Here is a 20644-nt window from a genome sequence, read left to right on the forward strand (position 1 = left end):
AGCAGAAACCAGGAAACAGGACTCCAAGGAAATGGAAAAAGAAAAGAAGTTCATGGTTGTCGACTGGCTGTAGCTGGGGGTGCTGCGCCATGTCGCGTAACTGATGCGCTCAGTGAACCATTTCGAGTGACCAAGTCGAGGAGATCCACCTCACTAGCCTCTACGGGGCGCACCAGCCGAGTCCGGTGGTAGCAAGGCCAGCGGCACTCGCAAGACGCTTACCCCGCTCATTGAGACTGAGGATCAGCAACTTCTTCTCGGCCCAGAAATTCTCGAAGGCGTTGATGTCATCTGCAGATATGGCGCCCGGGACACGCTTGGCCTCCTGCCACTCGGTCTCGACCTTGTAAGACTTGTGACGTAGACGCGGCAGGGCCTCGGTACGTAGGTGCGACAGCTCCGCGGCGTACTTGGCGTCGTGCGATCTAAGCGGCGTAGAGAAGGAGCGCTCACGTGAGCGGGAGAGCTCCGAGGGACCCAAGCAGATGGGTGAACCAGGGCACATGATCTGAGACACAGAGAAGGCTGGAGTGGAAGGAGAGGCGCTCCCTGACTGAGAAGCGGACGATGCGCTGGTGAGAGGCGAAGAAGTGTCAGACTGGAAGACGCTGCTGGCGTTGCTGACTGTGCGGAATTTTGGGGGCGGGAGCTCGTCGAGGTGGACCAGAAGCTCGTCTCCAGTGGCCCTGGGGTCGACTTGACTATCGTCAAAGTTGTCGAGGTGCTTGTCGAGACGCTCGAAGCCTGTTTTGGGTTAGTACGATATCAAGTGCCTGAGACGTATTTGGACTTACCAGTCAGAACAGCGGCACCCGCATGCTGAACATCACCGAGGCAGGACTGGACTTGCTTGGGAAGACGGTCCCAGAGCTCTTGGGGACAGTACCAGTGGCGGAGGTGAGAGGGGTCGTAGCTGAATGCATCACCGTCCTTGGGGCAGAAAGTGCGAGGAGCATCGACGTTGGAGGGAGTGCGTGAGAGGCAGGAGATGGTCTTGCGACTGGAGTTACGGCGGGATGTTGGGATGGGGTCGTGGTAGACAGGGTGGGGAGATAGTGGAGCAGCCATAGCGGCAACGAGGTAGGTTGAGTAGGTCTGTGTGGAGTCTTGGTCGAAGGAGAGTGGAGGGTGGAGTAGGATAGTGGGTAGCGGGAGCACTGCAGTGAGTGGCGCTGTCAAGACTCAAAGGAGCGTGAGTGATATTTGTAGAGAACGACGGGAATCTTCTAGACAAAAAGGTTGTGTGAGGTGGTGGAGGTGGAAGGGTGAAAGATCGCGGAAGCGCTGGTGATCGAAGGTGTTAGCGGAGTAAACAGGGCGCCGTGTGGAGTCGGCAGGGGTATGCGGGCACTTTGCGGGCGGCGTTGGTGCGTGAGCTGATGGTAATGGGAAAGTGCGGCCCCGGGACTTTCCCATATAGTCTGACGGGGCAGCTACGTCAATGGACAGTGAGAGCAGCTGCACGGGCGGTGCGGTCGGGGCGGGCGTGCAAGCACAGCGGCGCGGTGGTGAAGGGAGGGTTTGGGGCGGCAACGCTGTGGTTGGTGAGGCCAAATGCCCAGGAGCTTGACAGTCGAATTGCGGGCTACTGTGACGCAGGGAAAAGCGTTGTGCGTGCGCCGACCTTGCAAAAGGTGCTAGGGCACGACACCCAGACGCTCGGGATGATGGCCGCCCAGTCGCTGCACGGCATGCCCGCCACACTACGGCGCTGCAGCAGGCTCCCAAAACGAACTTGCTGGGCATGTCTAGAACCTGCGCCCGACGGTGCTGCTCCTCGTCTTCTGAGGTGGGCTGATGCAAAAAAAGGATAAAACCAGCCAACTTACATGATACGTCACTGGGCCGCCGCTTCCTTGTCTTCTCGGGCTGATCCGGAACCGGGCTGGCTTGGGGGCGAGGCGCAGGCTGAGGGATGCCGAAACCAGCCACACGCACTGAAACGGTGCGAGTGCGAGGCGAAGTGAGTGGGAGACGGCTCGAGGTCTGCTCCCAGACGGCTTTAGTATGCGGGTTTCAAGTCTGAACGTCAGCTGACTGAGGTACTTGGAGGCCGGCGCCTACTCACTGCAGTAGCGCAGCGATGGCTTTGGCGGGGGAAGTCGCGTTAGCCGAAGTCTCTGTCCAAGCGCAGAGCGGTACGGCGAGACGGGATGCGACGACGATGTCCTGGTGCGCGCTTTTGTAGCAGGGCGCGAATTTGGCCGCCGTGGGCTGTGTGCGGGCGATGGGAAAAATTTATCTCAAGGCGTCTGGTTCCGGCCCCACAAACTCTATCGCCCTCTCGATTGTGGTCTGCTTGTCGTCAGCACGCGTGCAACGACGTACGGTCCCTAACCAACGCGGATCGACCAAGGGGGAGCTGCAAAGGACGTAATCATGTTAGCAGACAGACAACAACCACAACCACACACGACACACGGCCAACGTGCTGCGCCCGCTCCTGGACTTCACATGCATGTCTCATGATAGTAGTATTACTAGTACTACCATGATTGTCTTGGTGTTGAGCGGGTATCCACGACGCGTCTGCACAGCCCGCACGCGTCCCAGGAAACCCCTCATCACAGTACATGACGCTTTGTTTGCCCTAGTTTTGGCGCGACGCATCGACTATTCCAACCTGCGTTGCGTATGGTTAGCATCATACTGAGACCTGTGGCATTCGTCCCACCTTTGGATCAAGTGCACCCCCGATGCCGTCTCGACCAGATCGCTCACCTCGCCCTTGTTGAGGGCGAAAGCAGCCTGCTCGAACTCCTTCTGCATGTCGCCCTTGCCAAAGAAGCCCCTGATGACGTTAGCGTTTCCCGCCGCATCTCCCACTGCAGAGACTCACAGATCGCCCCCCTTGCGAGCGCTGCTGCAGTCCGACTCGGTCGTCGCGAGTTCAGACAGAGACTTGGCGGTGTCGTCTTCCTGGCCCCTCTCGTACGCCTGTATTTGCTTCTGGTAGTCCCGTATCATCTCCCGGGCGTCCTCGACCGAGCGCGTAATCTTGGGCTCCCGCCAACTAGCCGGACGCCTGCTGTCGCGATGCTTGACGAGGAGATGGGCACATCGGATCTTGCCTTCAGTCGGCGCGAAGGCTGCGGGCGCAACGCCCTTGGAGCTGTGGTTGGCGGCCATGTATGCCTTGAGCTTGTCCGGATCGGTTCCAGCTGGTGGCTCCCATCGCGAGTCTTTCGTCTGGGCGTGGAAGTAGTATGGGAGGTTTTTGGTGTTGGAGCGGCGCACCTCCCATCCCTCGGGGAGACCAGTTTCGGCGGACGACTAGGATGCGTGAGGGGGTGCGAGGTGGGTTGGGACGACGGGCGCAGTGCTTACCATGGTTGCTGGCGATGTATGCGTGACGCTGGACGGAGTAGGCTGTGGTAGGGGGAGGGCGAGCAGTGCAGAGGTTGATAGGAGTCTCCGCACGGGCAGTTGTGCGTGCAGCGTGGAGCGACGTCTAGAATTGCAGGCGGTGGACAGGGCGATCGGCGCCTCAAGGTCGATAATGCGGGGGCGCCTGCCAAACAAAGAACGCGGCTCTGCTACAGCAACGGAAGCCGCGCGAATCAAGACGGGTGGCCCGCGCTCGCCGACGTGACTCTGTCTCTGTACCTACCCAACTTTTGTGCGCCGGCTTCCTCGACGCTTTTGTCTCTTCACACGCGCACAACAGCCGTCACGACGATCCACACGCACACGCACATTTACGATTTACGACCTCACGTCCACTCAGCATGGCTTCACCAGCAGCGCAAATGGGCGGCTCCAAGGGCGGCAAGGAGCCCATTCTCTTCCGCTTCTGCTCAGAATGGTGCGTCGCCTCTTCTGCAACCACGAAGCCTGGCTAATCACGCGCAGCTCCAACCTGCTGTTCCCCCGCGAAGACAAGTCCGAGAACAAGCTGCTTTTCGCCTGCCGCACATGCAACTTCACCGAAGAAGCGCCCTCATCCTGCGTCATGCGCCACGAAATCGCGTCCACAGTCGGAGCCACAGCTGGTGTCACAGCCGAGGTTGCTCAGGATCCCACGGTTGGTTACTCCCTGTCCGATGCCCAAGCTGCCCAGGCCGCTCTCTCTGAGGAGATGCCCTGCTGCACCATGTGCGGCATGCCCATCATGTGCCAGGAGTGCGGCGAGGAATCGGCTCCTGGCTTTGCCCTCGAGGCCGAGGACGAGGACCCGCAAGCCGAGCGCCCCCAGCAGCAGATGCGCGAGGAGGATGAAATGTTTGAAGACTACGACGACGACTTTGACGAGGACATGTGGGACGAACCCACGTCCTGAAAGCGCCTCCTGCGTCTTCCACCAGTACAGTTGCTTGCTTGCTCTTGAGCGTGCTCGCTGACTGTGCCTGCGTCTAGTTACCGCGCATCCAGAAACAATGCACAGAGTGCGGCGAGAACGAAGCCGTCTTCTTCCAGTCGCAGCAGCGGACCGCCGAGACGGGCATGGTAAGTTTCTCGTCCATGTTCGCAAGCCATTCTGACCGGTCCAGGCCCTTTATTACGTGTGCGCCGGATGCGGTCACGTCTCACGCCCGTCTGATAACTAAGAGAACAACGACATGGAATGCATGTAGCTGGCGTTTAATCTCACATATTTGCTGCGAGGAGTTTAGGGAACAGCCGTTGAGATACCCATGGGTACAATTGTAGTGGCATACACATAATGTTACATTCCAAAGCGCTCATAGACTCCCAAAAAAATGCATCTTTCATCCCACCCACATGCCAGCCGTTATACGTGCATGGGCGCCAGCGATAGGATCTTGGACCACTGCTTCTGCCTCAGTTCTGCCGCGACAACACCACTGACTCTCGATCCGATGGGCTCTCCGGCCTTGTTGATAAGTACGCAGGCGTTGTCGTCGAACTTGACCACGCTGCCGTCCGGCCGCTGCCACTTCTTCGCTGTCCGTACCACAACTGCGTGTCGGACGTCGCCTCGCCGTACTTTGTTCGCTGCGCTGATGGAGACGCTGTTGCCGGTTTCCGGGCCGAAATTTCGCTGTTTCTTTACAACCACTACTATGCGGTCGCCTGCTTCTATCAGCTTCGTGCCGTGCCTTGGAGTTTCGCGCACATACCAACTTTCGCGGGGCGCTTCGATCGCAGGACATTGACGCACTCGACTATGGCGGCGCCCGAGTTGTCGATGCAATTTACGAGGGTCTAGAAGGGCATCCATCAGTCCTTGCTCTGCCGCCCGTGACCGGCCCAGCACACCTTTAATTGAATCATCCTGTGTGGCTTCTCCCGATATCCTGGTCTCGACTGCCTGCCTCGATGCGCGCGGCGTGGTGGTGTTGACGTCGGGGGTGTGTGTCTTGGTCGCTGTCAAAGTCGCAAGCCGGACTCGTGCCACCGCAGTTTAGCCGCACATGGGCAGGGGCCCCGATGATGCTCGCTTAGCCCTTCACCCCATGCGCCGCATGCGGGTCTCGATAGCCTGCAGGGCTAGTTCCGTCGAGTCCATACTCCCGTAAACTATCGGGCGAGTGCTGGATCCCCCGTGCGTGCCGTCGCTCGCTCCTTCCCTTGCGCGCGTCGTCTGCACGCTCTTTCTTTTCGTTTGTGGTGCAGCTATTGTTGTACGCGACGGTGAATGACTTGTCGTTGCTGGCCACCATAACGTCAGCCAGCCCTGCCAGCCTCCCCCTTAATCGCGAAACCCTACGACTCCTTACGATCTCCACGACCGGCGGCGGATTGCGCGGGCACGTTCGAACTCATCCACCCCATCGCGCCATCATGGCGCCCTCGACGAAACTGACGCTGGACAAGCTCGCCACTTTCGACGACATCATCACCGACGCGCTCGTGGACAAACTCTACTTCTGGGCCAAGATTCGCAAGAACAGAGGTGGCCGCTTCACAGGCTCGCGGGGATTGCACGAGGAGGATGTGGCCGACGTTATCCGACGACACGTAGTTTGGGAGAGGGATCCTGCAGAGGCAGTGCACAAGTTGGTGCAACTGCCGGGGTTGCGCAGGTTCATGAACACGCTGAAGGATGAGCGCGATCAGGATCAGTTCAAGCGCCATCTCCGCAGATACGTCAACATCTACATGGCCGACTGCCAATTTGAGGTCACCACCACCAACCGCTACATCATCACGGAACACGAGGCCTCGATCACCGCGCGACGAGATATCAACCCACGCGAAGAAATCAAGTACTTGACCGGCGTGCAAGTAGCTATGACTGAAGAGCAAGAGAAAACTCTAGAGCTGCAGAGCAAGGACTTCAGTCTGGTTATTTCAAGCCGCAAGAAGACGCGCTCCTTGTTCCTAGGTCCCGCGCGCTTCGCCAATCACGATTGCGACGCAAACGCAAAGCTCACAACCAAAGGCTACGACGGCATGCAGATTGTTGCAGTGAAGCCGATTCTAGAAGGAGAAGAAATCACAGTCTCGTACGGCGAGGACTACTTCGGCGACGATAATGAGGAGTGTTTGTGTAATACTTGCGAAAGTCTGCAGCAAAACGGCTGGGCACCTATGAAGCGAGTCGTCCACAACGACGAAGAGAATGATGAAGAGGTGGAGGGCGCAGGTCATGATCAGACCGCCGAAATCGCGTCCGATGCGGCTTCCATTTCTCAGAAGCGATCGCTGGAAGATTCAACGGACGACGACCCCTCGCGTGACTCAATACCCGCCCCAAAGCGAGCGAGATTTGAGCAGAAGACCTCGCCATCCAAGCAGCCCACATCAAATCTGCTGCGCAAGACGACGCTGAAAAAGGCACACAGCACGTCGTCCCTGCGTCAGGAGCTCCCGGTTTCGAGTATAGAGGATCCAGCGACTAATTTGGTCTCATCGCCAGAGATATCGCAAGAAGTCCGCAATGAACATAGCGAAGGTGTTCTTACGGTGAATACGGACTTGGCCAGCTCGTCGCGAGAGGCATCCCCGCAATCGTCCATAGCAGCAGCGTCACCCAAATCGACTCAATCATCTACAGATGCCACCTCGATTGACGAGGATCACCCGCACGACACCGGCGATCCCAAGGAGCAGGTCGACTCCACGACAATACAAGATTGCCCAGCGATGGGAGTGGCGATAGTGAAGGAGGAAATCACTACGACAACGGTAAACGCCCCGTGGCCCTCCCCGCCTGCAGACGAAGACGCATACATGTCCGATCTCAGCGAACTTTCTGAGAGCTTCGAGTTTGACGATGTGAACCAGCAGATTGTCAAGCGCAAACCCCGCCCAACACTACGAACAACACGCTCAAAGTCTCGTTTCGACGTCCAGAACCGCGTTGGTACCCCAATCACGATTGAAGAGGGAGACGAAGCCGACTATGTCGAGAACACGCGAAAGCCTGGCGACTACATGACATCGAACGCTCTCCTCTCAGCCAAGTACTCCAAGTGGGTCAACTGCCAGACATGCGACGTCGACTTTGTACAGCAAGACGGCTACAACACGCGTAAAGAATGTCCACGGTGCGAGCGCCATTCGAAACTGTACGGCTTCCCCTGGCCCAAGACGGAGAAGGAGGGCAAGCACGACAAGGAAGAGCGCATACGCGATCACCGCACTGTTCATCGCTTCGTCGACCCAGACGAGGAGCGCCAGTTGAAGCGCGACAAGACCAAGAAGGTCATCCGGGAGCACATCCGTGAGCGGTTTTCCACCCCGCGGAGTGCAAGGGATACGATGAGCACGAGTGTAGAAGTCGACAGTGGGCGAAAGAGGAGGCGTATCAGGAAGACGATGTAGATGCATAAGCGGGTCTTTCCTTTCGCACACAAACGCGTAGTGTCATTTCGATATCCCCACACGACATGTCCATCCATCTAGGACTAGGTCTTTCGCATATTCCTGCATCGGCGCTGGGAGGGAAAGTCGTTTCTCCCCGTCCTGACTTTGAGACAAGGGGTAGCATTCTGCATGGTGTTCTTTTCATTTCCAATTTCATCGCTTTCTAGTCTATACTTCTGCATCGGCGCGGTCATCTTTGTGTTATGGACTCTTTTCCCTCACACATCATCTCCGCTGCATACTGGGGTGAAGGCATACAAACTTGCATATAAGCAGATGGCGTTTTGTCTTTCTTTTCGTGCAGCATTCGCGCATGTACTGTACTGTACGATACCATAGGCTATGAGAAACACGCTTTAGACTGATACGGCGCATCATGACTTGACATGTGCCTTATGGATGATGGATTTTAGCGAGAGGGGAAGTGTGGTTGCTTTCCTTATCATATGGGTGTATGCATAAGTTTCTAATCAGTTCCTCGACACCACTACTCTTTGCTGGTGTAAACCTTCCTGTCAATTCCGCAGTCACCTTACAGTGCGCACAATGTGTACTAGAAGGCTTTAACTTTGCTGGTCAGCGTAGAGGCTCAACTGAAAGAGGCGAGCTAGCGGAGTATATTCACGAGGTAAAGTAGTGAGACGAGTGTGGTAGAATCAAGGTAGATGAACGATGAGAGTGTTATTTACAAAAGTCATGTATCAAAGATGCGCTACTTTATCCCGTCATAAAAAGCTTTGTCGCCTTCTAAACCATCATACGTGCTCTCCGTCCCGTCAAACCCGTTCCTCAGATACACGCTTCTGAACCTGCCGATGCGCCCGTCTTTGGCTCCAAAGACCAAGTCGTCCGGATCGTGAATCTCAATCTTCTGGTCTACATGCACGTCTTGGTCTTGAGCGTGGACATTGATGAGACCCGGTATGGCCATTGTGTGCTTCATACGTTGCTGCACTGTGGCATGGTCGGGCGAGTGGAAGATGAAGTAGAGTAGATGGGTGGCGGGGTGACGGTAGAAGGTGAAACTAGGCTTGTCGGTTGGTAGGGTTGCTGCGACATCTTTCGGGTATAGTTCGTTCTTGATGTAGTTCAGCTGGAGGATCTCGGTATTGCTGTCGACAGACTGGGGCGGGTCAGCTATCACGCTTGAAAGGTACTATTGAGATGAAAGCCTTACGATCTGCACGGCTGCTCCGGGGCCTTGAAGCACCTTCAGCGCTGCAAGAGCTTCAGGCGATATTCTGTTCTTCATGCGGCGATCGCAAAGGCGGCATTTGTTCTTCCTGTATCCTAGGTCTTTTCGAGCGCCTCCAGCATGCGCGGCGCTCGTACACGACTCTACATTATTGCCTGGATTGTTTATGTCGTCTATCAGGGTAGCAGCGGCATCTCGCTCTACCCACGATCGAGCGTCTGTAATCTCTGCGATCTCTTTACATATTATCGAGCTTGAGATGTGCGATGGGCCAAGTTGTCGTACAACATCGTGTCTGTAATCGAGGAAGAAGTCTCGTACGGTATCCTTCGCGCGATATGGCACGTATGTGATGAACGTGAGCGAGTCACCGCGGCGGAGAACAATGTACGCTGGCTTCGACGTATCAAGACTGCTTTCAAGCTGGTTCAGCTCGAGTTGGAAGGATGCATGGGTATGGCGGATGGGCGCGCAAGCTTCGATGTTGCTGTTGCATGCTAGGTAAAAGTTGAGAGCGAAGAAGGCTTCGTCCTTGACAAAGGTCGCGAAAGTATCTTGCGCTGCTGCAGACAAGTCTTAATGTTTGGTTAGCGGTGGTTCTGAATCTGGTTAGGGTACCGTACCGACTGTACGAGGATCCATATTTGAGGCTGTTTGCTGTTTGAATTGATATTGTGTACCGGTATCTGAGAGCCTCTAAAGTATGGGAGCCTGATGCGATAATGGCCCCAAATCACTATCACGCGTCCTTCCTTGCTCGCCGATATCTTACTTGCTAGGGCTGTATACGACGGTCAGGTTGCGGCAAGAGGCATTATGTAGGCCCAGGCATAGTTGCGGAATTCCGCTCGGTGCGGAGCTTATGGATCATTGCCTGCCATGCTGTAGATGGGCACTCACTCCAAGAATGATGTGCCCCAGCCTTCTCCACGGGTTTGTTTCGAATTGTTGTTGGGACGATACCTAGGTATGAAGGGCGACGGCAGTGATGAAGCCCTCGTTGGCCTTGACAGGATGACGTTGATCGGCTGGTTCACCCCGAGCATCCCGAGATCGCGCTAGACGCGTCGGTGTCGCGCGTAGCCACACCTAACTTCGCCGCTGCAGTCCATCTATCCACCGAATTTGCTCTAGGTGTCCTCGGCTTGCATCGACACCCGCGGCTGCTATGATCGTCTTCCTGGGTCGATGCGTGTCGTGGCAAGTGCAACCGCGGCGCTTCTAGCTACGCCACCTGATGACAGCAGCGCCACCTGCGCTTTCCTACTGGCATCCTACAGCCACCCTTAGCAGCACCTAAAACAAGCAAGCGTACGGCACTGAGCTTCAAACTCCAACCTTCTGCGTCGGTTGTTCATCTAATCCTGTCTGGCCCCTTGCGTTCTCGCGATCTGTTTACCTGCATTAGCCAGCTCAACGCGTCCTTTAGAAGCTGGTCAACCGGCCGGCGTCTACATCGTGCCATGTCCCTCGGGGAATATATCGCGCCCCTCAGATACGTCAGCGATGCAGAGCGCGAAGTGATACCCGACGAGTATTGGTATACCTGATCCCAGGCCACTCTACATCAGCTCACTCAGCGGAAGACGCACCAACCGAGACTGGGGAGGGGGATACTGACTTCAACTTCCCCATGCTCACATTTTCTCTTGAGGTAATAGCGTCATCGGCAAGCTGATATCACTGTCTAGTCTGCGTATGCAGCATACCTAGGTACGTTCTAGTGAATGCTTCAGCATGGTCGTAGTCAGCAACGCAGTTGGGCAAGAACAGAGAGGCTGTTGTCCACGGAGGTATGAGAAGAAGTCCAAGAGCGCTTATTCACATTCTGTTTCCATTCTATGCACCGAGTTTTGTTGTACACACGCTTCTCTAGTCTCCTTCAAAAGCAGACCTTCATACCACTCTAGCATCTCCGCCATTCCAACTTCCACGCAGCATGTTTGAAGTCATATGTACCAAAATCCCCCTGAACGACTGGCCTAAAGTTGACGTTCAAGATACCAGGATTGCCATCTGCGCCAGTACACTTTGACCACTTCAGATCCGCGGTGCTGCTCCGCACAGTAATGTAGTCTTTGATCTCTGGGCCAGCACATGCGAGACCACCTGTGAGCACGCCCTGTATATCGTCAGCGTTTCTCCATTCAGCCTTGATATGATGACTATTCACAGTATTTCCAGCATTTTCACTCCAGAAGACCTGGGTATATGTATCCAGTCCGCTGTTTCCCTTCAAATTCACATCGCCCACGTAGTCCACTTGTCGAACCGCAACTTGCCAGCCTTCGCTCGCTCCAGCTGACTGAATGTGTACAGCACAGTTATCTGTTGTGTCGCCTTTGAGTTGCGTGAAGGAGACGCCGGCGCTGTCACCGAGGGTTGCGGTGTCAGACTTTACGGAACCAGAGTCATTAGGACATCCTGAGCCCGAGAAAACGAGCCGCGTTATTGTTGGAGAAGTTGGTGGGGCCGCGAGGGCTAGGAGTGGAAGGACGACGAGGGGAAGGAGGGAACGCATCGTTGGTGGTAGCGGCGGAGTGATGCCAAATGTAACAAGGCTACAATGTTGTCTAAAGTGCGGCACTTGTGTCGCGCGAAAGGTAATGACTTAGTATAAGGTTAGAATACGTATCTCAAACATCTCCTCAAAACGAGCGCGATCCTGAGCTCTTATACCGAAACAGTTTTCGAAAAGACCCATGCCGCATCGGCATTTCCCACGAGATCTGCATACCTCCCAGACAACCACGAATTATGGACTCCGTATAGCACTTTGTCGTCCCTTTATGCCCAATATCCAATAGCCGTTCCGTCCGCTCTCGACCACATACCATTGGCATTTACCCAGATTAAGCGAGCCGCGATCCAGGTCTTATGACCCTTGTCTCCGGCACCACCAACGAGAACGACAGCAATCTTGGTGGGCGATCGGGCTATTCTGGGATTCTCCGCAATATCGTAGAACGAGCAGGGTCAGACTTCTGGAAGGGCCAGATCTGCAGTGCATATGACTGGGTGGCGATCGGGGTCGCGGTTGACTACTCTGGGGTCGACGTGTAAATTGCGTCTACGAAGAGTGTTCTCGCGTAAAGAGCATCCTCGTGTTTTGTAAATAAGTGAAGAACTTTATGTTGTAAGCAATGTGCTGAGATCCATGCCCTGGTCACGCCGCTGTCTTGTAGTGCCGAATATGCATAGGTGAACAGCTTAGTAGCTCATAGATGAACCAAAGTCCTTTGCAAGGTGAGGAGCTGTTCAAATACGACCGCTCTGGCTACAAATATGCGACTTGCCGAAGTACAAACCGGCCACGGCAATGAGAGATTTTGAGAAGGAGGCGTTGCCTGACTCACGTAGAGAGTTCGTTTTCCGATGGTGGAGAATGGCGTTGATGACGGGCACACGAGCTCAGCCCATCACACCAACCCTTGTCGACGCTAATGTAAGCGAGGGCGACCCGCGTCTTCCCGCATGCGCAGCACTCCATCCCCTCATCACAGACAAAGGTCATGCCTGAACCTCCGGAGAGTACCTCACAATGCGTAGGACGCTCAGGAGATCGTGCGATGCTTGTGCGAGATCGAAATTGAGCTGCGATCTACGCACACCCACATGCTCACGCTGTCGAAAACGGAAAGCCAGCTGTGTCTACGCAAACGAGCCACTTACCTCGTCGTCCACCGAGACTGTACCTTCTAATTATACTTCCCGGAGCATACGTAATGACACAAGTACCTCGCCTGTGTTGGATGGAAACCAACAACCTGCACTGTGGAACCATCCTGCAAATAAGGCCTTCGACCCGTTCGACACTTACCCAGCCACAAGACTACCCCGGACTCGCGTTCAGCAACTCATGATTCATTGTACGTACCAAAAGCCGCACCGGATGCGCTGACAACTTCGCAAAACTACCATGACCCCCTTAGTTTTGTATATTGTCAAGAATCCCTCCCTGCTGAAGGTTCTTGCAACTACCCTGCTTACTGATACGCCATAGTCTTATCAAACATCGCCTTCCAGTATTATCCATTGGATCTCAACGCAATGTCAAACCCTTTCGTTGTGTCATGGTGGCCACTTGCGCTACATGACTCCGCTTTGTTCCACGTCAGCCTCCAGACAGCGTCGTTGGACATAGAGATGAGAGCTCAGAATGGATTCGACAACTCTGAGGTTCTCATGGCAGACTCCATTTCATTAGTCCGGCGACGAGTTGAAGACCCGCTTCAGGCTTATGAGGACGAAACCATGGACTCGGTCGTAACGCTTGCTGCCATAGAGGTATGATGATCTTCTGAACATTGGGGCCCCTTCATTTGATACGCTGACATCTGAAACTATAGTTTGGCAAAGGCAATTTGACAATTGGTAACATGCACATCAATGGCGTGAAGAAGATGGTGCGAATGCGAGGCGGCATACATCTTTTGAAACTCACAAGCCCCCTCACAGCGCGAATGGTCACGTGGTAATCATGTCACTCATCGTCCGCTATCTACGGTCGCTCTACTAATCCTCTAATCCAGGGTCTCATTGATACTGACGCAAAGTCCGCAATTTAGCGTCCAAGATCATCTGGATATTGGAGACGGAATAGCCCCGATATCGAAATGGTTGGATTTACCAGCGTCTTCTCAAGACCAGTCTTCACTCGGCCTTTCGGAACTCGACATGGATCCCACAATCGGCGATGTATTCACGCGGCTTCGACATGTGTTCCACGTATCACGCCAGCAAGAGCTCTCAACTACTCATCTGCATGACTTAACATGCTTCGTCTTGCACAAATTACTTTCCTGGTCACCATCGAAATCACAACTCAAATACTCGAACTCATGTTCGACTTCCCAATGCATCCGATACGCAATAGCATTATACATGCTCATCATTCATGGACCGACATACTTCTCGCATGCGCATCTACAGTCCACCTTAGTCATCGAACTCAAGAGATATGTCGAGGACTTAATGCCTACATTCGCGACTGCAAACGCTGAAATCGCCTTGTGGGTATTGTCCATCGGTATGGTTGCATCGCAGGACACAGATACATCTGGCTGGTTCAGTACATACGCCACGACTCTTGCTCATGATCTAGCACTATATACATGGGTAGAGGTTCGTTCGTATTTGGAAGTAGTGCTCTGGTACAAGATACAGCGCGGAGAGGGACAGTTCCGACAGCGATGGGAAGAGGCTCTGAGTACCGCATGATCTCGCAGATTCTCAGACACCTTGGTAACCGGATACAACCGCAAGTTGACAGGCACTTGCGCATTCTTCGTATGCTACTTACAACCTTGACCGTATGGTTTGGCACGTGATATACATGGTTGCCCAACGAGCAGCCTAGAGGCGCACGAGATCATCTCGCAATTCTGGCATGCGTCAAGGTCAAGCCCTCAAAAGCGCGAGTTCGAAACACGGTTAGCTGGGGGCCTTAATCTTCGGAGACTAAGCCTCTTCCGTCAAACTTCGCTCTGCGCCAGTAATGCACAGAGGCATGTCACGCAGTGGAGAGATCGTGTGGTCGGCTTCGGAGACTAAACCTTATTCAGCTTTTGACTGGATGTTCCGTGGACCGTATTGTACTACATGCTTACGATGCTCGTTGGCGATATACAACCTTGCAAAGCCCGATCGGCGAAGCGAGAGAATGAAGAAGTAAAAGAGTTGGTTGTATGGCGACAGGATTTGGAATATTGTAAGCCGATCTAGAGAAGCTCGTAGCTCTCTCATATCACCACGCTACGTAGTCTTTCTTCCATTCTTTCCACTCGCGGTACCTGTTTGCCCGATGGAGAACATCTTTGCTCGACTAGGGTCAAACTTCGCGTCAGCTACTTTCAAATCATACAGCTAAGCATTGCTGCAACCGTCTGGTCTTGATTCACGGACACTCAAATCGTAGGATCCAATTTCTGGGCGTTCTTACCTACCATATATCTCGGCGCCTACGTGACGCGGATTGCGCATCGTTTGTGCGCCGACAAGCTAAGCGGTATTCGCAGCTGTTCAGGCGTGTTATGTGGGTCCACCTCATACAAGGAGTAGCTTGAACAGGTCTGCAGCCTACATCAAGATAGAAATATGCAAAATATATAATCCAACGTTAACGTAGGCTCTCGGAGGTTTGGGGTGTCTCTTGGTTAGCGTGGGCCGAGGTCGTCATCATTGGCGATCATCACATGATGTCATCGATCTTCGAGTCGTTCTGTCTTCCGGCTTGCCAGCACGGTTTGTCTACGACCTTATAGCCCACACAATAACGATGCATACATGCGCGGAAACACTTATAAGGTCACCGAGAGGTCCAAACGTATCCAGCCTTGCGCAATACGGTCTGACGTACATGGGATGCACTTGAGAAGCATCCGAGAAGCGATGGCATTCAAGGTTGTAACATGTTTTCCAATACAGGCGCATCGCTACGAGTACATGTCAACCGCACAAGAAACATCCGCAAAAGATTGCTGTTTGACCAAATCCAAGCTGACGTCCTCGGCGAATTCCTCATGACTAGGAACACAATAACCACAGATGTATCAGTAAACAACAGCAGTCAGGTAAGCGATCGGGTCTTCGCGGTTATATTTCAAATCTGTTATGGAACGGAGTCGGAGCCAGGCGTCTGGCGGCGCGTTGATCCTCCGACTCTCGTGGGCATATGTGACGGCCCGAAGAGGCGCAAGGGTACGGCCGTGTCTTCGACCCAGGCCTTACGGCCGTACTGCAGCACGCCCTCCACCACAACAGATTATGCGGTTCGACCTCTCTCCGGCCAAGAGCTTTGCCAGATGGCGCACGGAGTGGCTTCAGATCTATGGAAGAGATGATGTAGATAAGCAAATTTGGTACTTGACTATATGGACTACCGGTCCTGCAGTTCCTCTGGTCCACACCATCCAGCCGTCAGTCCGTTGTCTTTTCAGCCGCCAACACCAAACTTCCTGCTGTAGCATTTGGCCTCCAATCGATTCAAGTACCTACTATACACAAATTTGCACTGCAAATGCAATCAACGACTCCTAGTTCTGGGTACAGCACCGAGCGCGTCGATCAAGACTACTTACCCACTTCCAAGAGTGCACCCATCCACAGCGAAACATGGCCTATCTCGCAAGAAGTCAGAGTACTCAGGGATCGTGACGAAGCTAATGGCGGCAAAGCCCGGAAGTTGGGTGTGACATGGAAGAATCTCACAGTCAAGGGTATCAGCAACGATGCCGTCTTCAACGAGAACGTGCTGTCGCAGCTGAATCCGTTCGGGAATAGGGGAAAGGGTGCGCCAATGAAGACAATCATCGACAACTCGTATGGATGTGTCAAGCCTGGAGGTATGTCGCGCCTATCCATCAAGCGCGAACCAAATGATGCTGACAGTTCTCCAGAAATGCTTCTCGTCTTGGGTAATCCGGGCGCAGGCTGTACCTCACTGCTGAACATATTGTCGAATCACCGACAGGGCTACGCCGAAATTGACGGGGACGTCTCCTTTGGGTCCATGTCCAGTGATGAAGCCAAGTCCTACCGCGGTCAGATAGGTGCGTAGTCTTCTGGTGAAGCAACACTTCAAATGCTAACCTACCTACAGTCATGAATACAGAAGATGAGATCTTTTTCCCTACCATGTCCGTCGGTGCGACCCTCGACTTCGCAACACGCATGAAAGTCCCCTACAATCTGCCGCCCGACATCACTTCTGCCGAACAATACGCGAAAGTCTACAAGGAGTTTCTACTCAAGTCACTCGGCATTGAGCACACACACGACACCAAGGTCGGAGACGAATACATTCGCGGCGTCTCAGGCGGTGAGCGAAAACGCGTTTCCATCTTGGAATGTCTCGCAACGCGCGGCAGCGTCTTTTGCTGGGACAACTCTACGCGCGGCCTAGATGCTGGCACAGCACTGGATTGGACGAAGGCTATGCGTGCCATGACCGACATACTTGGGTTGACTACCATTGCAACCTTGTACCAAGCCGGCAACGGTATCTATGAGCAGTTCGACAAAGTGCTCATCCTTGATGAGGGAAAGCAGATCTACTATGGACCGAGAGAGGATGCAGTACCCTTCATGCAAGATCTCGGATTTCTTTGCGACCCAGCCGCGAACCAAGCCGACTTCCTGACCAGCGTAACGATCTCGGATGTACGAGCCGTCGCCGAAGGCTATGAGGAGAAGTTCCCGCGCAATGGCGAAGAAGTACGTGCGGCGTACGAACAATCGTCCATCAAGCAAGCGATGAGTGCGGAACTCGACTACCCCGACAGCGAGGAGGCGAAATTGAATACGGCCGACTTCAAAGAGATGATAGCCCGAGAGAAGCACAAGTTTCTACCAAAGAATGCCGCTGTCACTACGAGCTTCTACTCTCAGGTCAAGACGGCCGTTACTCGACAGTACCAAGTGCTGTGGGGTGACAAGCCCGTGCTCATCGTCAAGCAAGTCTCTACCCTCATCCAAGCTCTTGTCGCTGGTTCGTTGTTCTACGCCGCACCGGATCACTCGGCCGGTCTCTTCCTCAAAGGTGGCGCACTGTTCTTTTGCCTTTTGTACCCTGCCTACATGGGGCTCTCAGAGGTGACAGACTCTTTCACTGGACGGCCTGTCCTGGCTAAACATCGATCATTTGCACTGCATTACCCCGCCGCTTTCGTCATCGCTCAGGTCGCTACCGACATACCATTGATGTTGTTCCAGATGTCGCACTTCGGAATCGTCATATACTTCATGGTCGGACTCCAGACTACCGCAGAAGCTTTCTTTACCTTTTGGATCGTCATCTTCGCTTCAGCCATGGCCATGACTGCATGTTTCCGCATGATCGGTGCTGCCTTCCCGACATTTGATGCAGCGACGAAAGCTTCAGGTCTCCTCGTCTCGGCACTGTTCATGTATATGGGTTACATGATCATCAAGCCTGAGATGAAGCCTTGGTTTGTCTGGATCTTTTGGATCAACCCGATGGCCTACGCCTTTGAGGCTTTGCTAGGCAACGAGTTTCACGATCAACAAATACCGTGTGTAGGTCCCAATCTCGCTCCCAATGGGCCAGGATACGTGCCAGACCTAGGTGGACAGTCGTGTATTGGCGTTAATGGTGCACGACCCGGGGCTGTCGTCGTCACAGGGGATGACTACCTGGCCTCCATGTCTTTCAGTCATAGCCATCTCTGGCGCAATCTCGGTATCATTCTCTCGTGGTGGGTCTTCTTCGTCGCTCTGACGATAGTGTTCACGTCAAGATGGAAGGAGATGGGTGAGGGTGGCCGTGGACTCCTCATCCCAAGAGAGAAACAGAAGAAGACTCAGCATATCCACATCGATGACGAGGAGTCTCAATCATATGAGAAGCCACATGCTAGCTCCGCGTCCTCTGGATCTGATAACACGCTCGCCAACCAACTCATCCGCAATACTTCAATCTTTACCTGGAAGAATCTTACGTACACTGTCAAGACTCCATCAGGCGATCGAGTTCTCCTTGACAACGTACAGGGATTCGTGAAGCCCGGAACTCTTGGGGCTTTAATGGGATCTTCGGGCGTAAGTCATACCTCAACGTTCACTGTGAGCGTCATGAACTCTAACACTGTATGTAGGCTGGCAAAACGACATTACTCGACGTTCTCGCTCAGCGGAAGACCGACGGCACGATCCATGGGTCTATCATGGTTGACGGACGAGACCTCCCGGTATCGTTCCAGCGATCGGCAGGCTACGTTGAACAGATGGACGTACACGAGTCGTTGGCCACGGTACGCGAGGCTTTGGAGTTCTCCGCTCTTCTCCGACAATCTCGTGAAACACCACGAGACGAGAAGCTCCGCTACGTGGACACCATAATTGACCTCTTGCAACTCCACGACATCGAGCATACACTCATCGGCCGACCTGGTGCTGGCCTTTCCATCGAGCAGCGTAAACGATTGACGATCGGCGTTGAACTGGTAGCGAAGCCCAGCATCCTGATATTCCTGGACGAGCCGACGTCTGGCCTCGATGGGCAAGCTGCATACAACACTGTGCGCTTCTTGCGCAAGCTCGCGGAAGTCGGACAGGCTATCCTCGTAACGATCCACCAACCATCAGCCCAGTTGTTCGCGCAATTCGATACGCTTCTTTTACTCGCCAAGGGTGGCAAGACTGTCTACTTTGGCGATATCGGGGACGATGCAAGTACGGTGAAATCCTACTTCGCTAGCAAGGGAGCGCCATGTCCACGTGAGGCAAACCCTGCCGAGCACATGATAGAGGTCGTCTCCGGCAGTTTGTCTCAGAACACGGACTGGAACAGGGTTTGGCTCGAATCCCAACAGTACAACGACGTGACCGAAGAGCTTGACAGGATCGTTGCGGAAGCCGCCGCTCGCCCACCGGGTACTGTCGATGATGGCTATGCGTTTGCCTCGCCCATGTGGGAGCAAGTGAAAATAGTCACGCATCGTATGAACGTCTCGCTTTTCCGCAACACCGATTACGTCAACAACAAGGTGATTATGCACATCCTCTTGGCTTTACTGAACGGCTTCACCTTCTGGATGATTGGCGATAGTCTTCAGGACTTGCAGTTGCGACTGTTCACTGTATTCAGCTTCATTTTCGTGGCCCCTGGCGTCATCTCCCAGCTACAACCGCTGTTCATTCAACGCCGCGATGTTTACGAAACGCGCGAGAAGAAGAGCAAAACATACCACTGGGCGCCATTCGTGACAGGATTGATCGTTTCGGAGCTTCCGTATCTGGTCGTGTGTGCGGTCATGTACTATGTGTGTTGGTACTTCACGGCAGGTTTGCCTGGTCCAGCCAAGTACGCTGGTAGCACATTTTTCGTTGTGGTAGGCAACCCCCCTCTCATGGAAGCGTCGACGGTGCAGAAACTGACATCTCGCAGCTTGTTTACGAGTTCCTGTATACTGGTATCGGGCAAATGATCGCAGCCTACTCTCCAAACGCCGTATTCGCCTCGCTCGTCAACCCTCTCTTCGTCACGACACTGGTGTCATTTTGCGGAGTTCTGGTTCCCTACAGTCAACTCGAGCCGTTCTGGAGGTACTGGCTTTACTATCTGGACCCGTTCAACTACCTGATGTCCTCGCTCTTGGTGTTCACCACCTGGTCAGCGAATGTGGACTGCAAATCGAGCGAGCTCGCCATCTTCGACCCTGCTGCCAACCAGACCTGCGGCGAATACCTCTCAGTCTACCAGCAGGGTATGGGATCCGGTGTCAACCTGCTCAATCCCGATGCCACCGTCGACTGCCGCGTGTGCCAGTACAAGAGCGGAGCGGACTTTCTCCGGACCCTGAACCTTGCGGAGGAGTATTATGGGTGGAGGAACGCCGGCATCGTCGTGTTGTTCTCGGTGAGCAGTTACACACTGGTGTACTTGATGATGAAGTTGAGGACCAAGGCTACAAAGAAGGCGGCGTAGAGGGGCGTCGTGTTGTGAGATGGGATGAGATGCGAGACGGACGCGTCGGTAATGTTGCGGCGAAGACGACGGTCAGCGGAGTTTCTGTGCGGGCGCTGTGCATAGGTGGCGTAATTTAGATTTCCTATTTAGATTTCCTATATCGTGTATCAAAACAACTGTCTCTTGACGGAACGCGTGGAGAATTTGGCCTGTGAACCTATCGTGCCTGTGAGGCTCTAGCAGTCGCC

General features: G+C 54.0%; 8 protein-coding genes across 8 annotated transcripts; 3 read left to right on the forward strand and 5 right to left on the reverse strand.

The window, feature by feature from the left end:
- Positions 1-160: 160 nt before the first annotated feature.
- Positions 161-1068, reverse strand: J4E92_002439 (uncharacterized protein; the record flags this gene model as incomplete). The annotated part of the gene is made up of 2 exons (XM_051493843.1): positions 161-744; positions 795-1068. 2 exons carry the CDS (start codon positions 1066-1068, stop codon positions 161-163), a joined length of 858 nt encoding a protein of 285 aa, XP_051355522.1.
- A 1545-nt stretch (positions 1069-2613) lies between these two features.
- J4E92_002440 (uncharacterized protein) lies at positions 2614-3330 on the reverse strand (the record flags this gene model as incomplete). The annotated part of the gene is made up of 3 exons (XM_051493844.1): positions 2614-2791; positions 2840-3273; positions 3328-3330. The coding sequence occupies 3 exons, from the start codon at positions 3328-3330 to the stop codon at positions 2614-2616; spliced, it is 615 nt and encodes a 204-aa protein (XP_051355523.1).
- A 398-nt stretch (positions 3331-3728) lies between these two features.
- Positions 3729-4279, forward strand: J4E92_002441 (uncharacterized protein; the record flags this gene model as incomplete). The annotated part of the gene is made up of 2 exons (XM_051493845.1): positions 3729-3805; positions 3853-4279. The coding sequence occupies 2 exons, from the start codon at positions 3729-3731 to the stop codon at positions 4277-4279; spliced, it is 504 nt and encodes a 167-aa protein (XP_051355524.1).
- A 453-nt stretch (positions 4280-4732) lies between these two features.
- J4E92_002442 (uncharacterized protein) lies at positions 4733-5235 on the reverse strand (the record flags this gene model as incomplete). The annotated part of the gene is made up of 3 exons (XM_051493846.1): positions 4733-5034; positions 5082-5166; positions 5221-5235. The coding sequence occupies 3 exons, from the start codon at positions 5233-5235 to the stop codon at positions 4733-4735; spliced, it is 402 nt and encodes a 133-aa protein (XP_051355525.1).
- Positions 5236-5745: 510 nt separating this feature from the next.
- Positions 5746-7731, forward strand: SET9 (Histone-lysine N-methyltransferase set9; the record flags this gene model as incomplete). Its single annotated transcript, XM_051493847.1, has 1 exon — positions 5746-7731. The coding sequence occupies one exon, from the start codon at positions 5746-5748 to the stop codon at positions 7729-7731; it is 1986 nt and encodes a 661-aa protein (XP_051355526.1).
- Positions 7732-8485: 754 nt separating this feature from the next.
- Positions 8486-9610, reverse strand: J4E92_002444 (uncharacterized protein; the record flags this gene model as incomplete). The annotated part of the gene is made up of 3 exons (XM_051493848.1): positions 8486-8896; positions 8951-9543; positions 9592-9610. 3 exons carry the CDS (start codon positions 9608-9610, stop codon positions 8486-8488), a joined length of 1023 nt encoding a protein of 340 aa, XP_051355527.1.
- Positions 9611-10874: 1264 nt separating this feature from the next.
- On the reverse strand, positions 10875-11489 carry J4E92_002445 (uncharacterized protein; the record flags this gene model as incomplete). Its single annotated transcript, XM_051493849.1, has 2 exons — positions 10875-11090; positions 11142-11489. The coding sequence occupies 2 exons, from the start codon at positions 11487-11489 to the stop codon at positions 10875-10877; spliced, it is 564 nt and encodes a 187-aa protein (XP_051355528.1).
- A 4497-nt stretch (positions 11490-15986) lies between these two features.
- J4E92_002446 (uncharacterized protein) lies at positions 15987-20414 on the forward strand (the record flags this gene model as incomplete). Its single annotated transcript, XM_051493850.1, has 5 exons — positions 15987-16311; positions 16366-16518; positions 16569-18526; positions 18583-19818; positions 19875-20414. 5 exons carry the CDS (start codon positions 15987-15989, stop codon positions 20412-20414), a joined length of 4212 nt encoding a protein of 1403 aa, XP_051355529.1.
- Positions 20415-20644: the final 230 nt, after the last annotated feature.

This window comes from Alternaria infectoria, assembly GCF_024043175.1.
Source record: "Alternaria infectoria strain BMP 0036 chromosome Unknown scaffold_3, whole genome shotgun sequence".
Classification (NCBI taxonomy): Eukaryota; Fungi; Ascomycota; class Dothideomycetes; order Pleosporales; family Pleosporaceae; genus Alternaria; species Alternaria infectoria.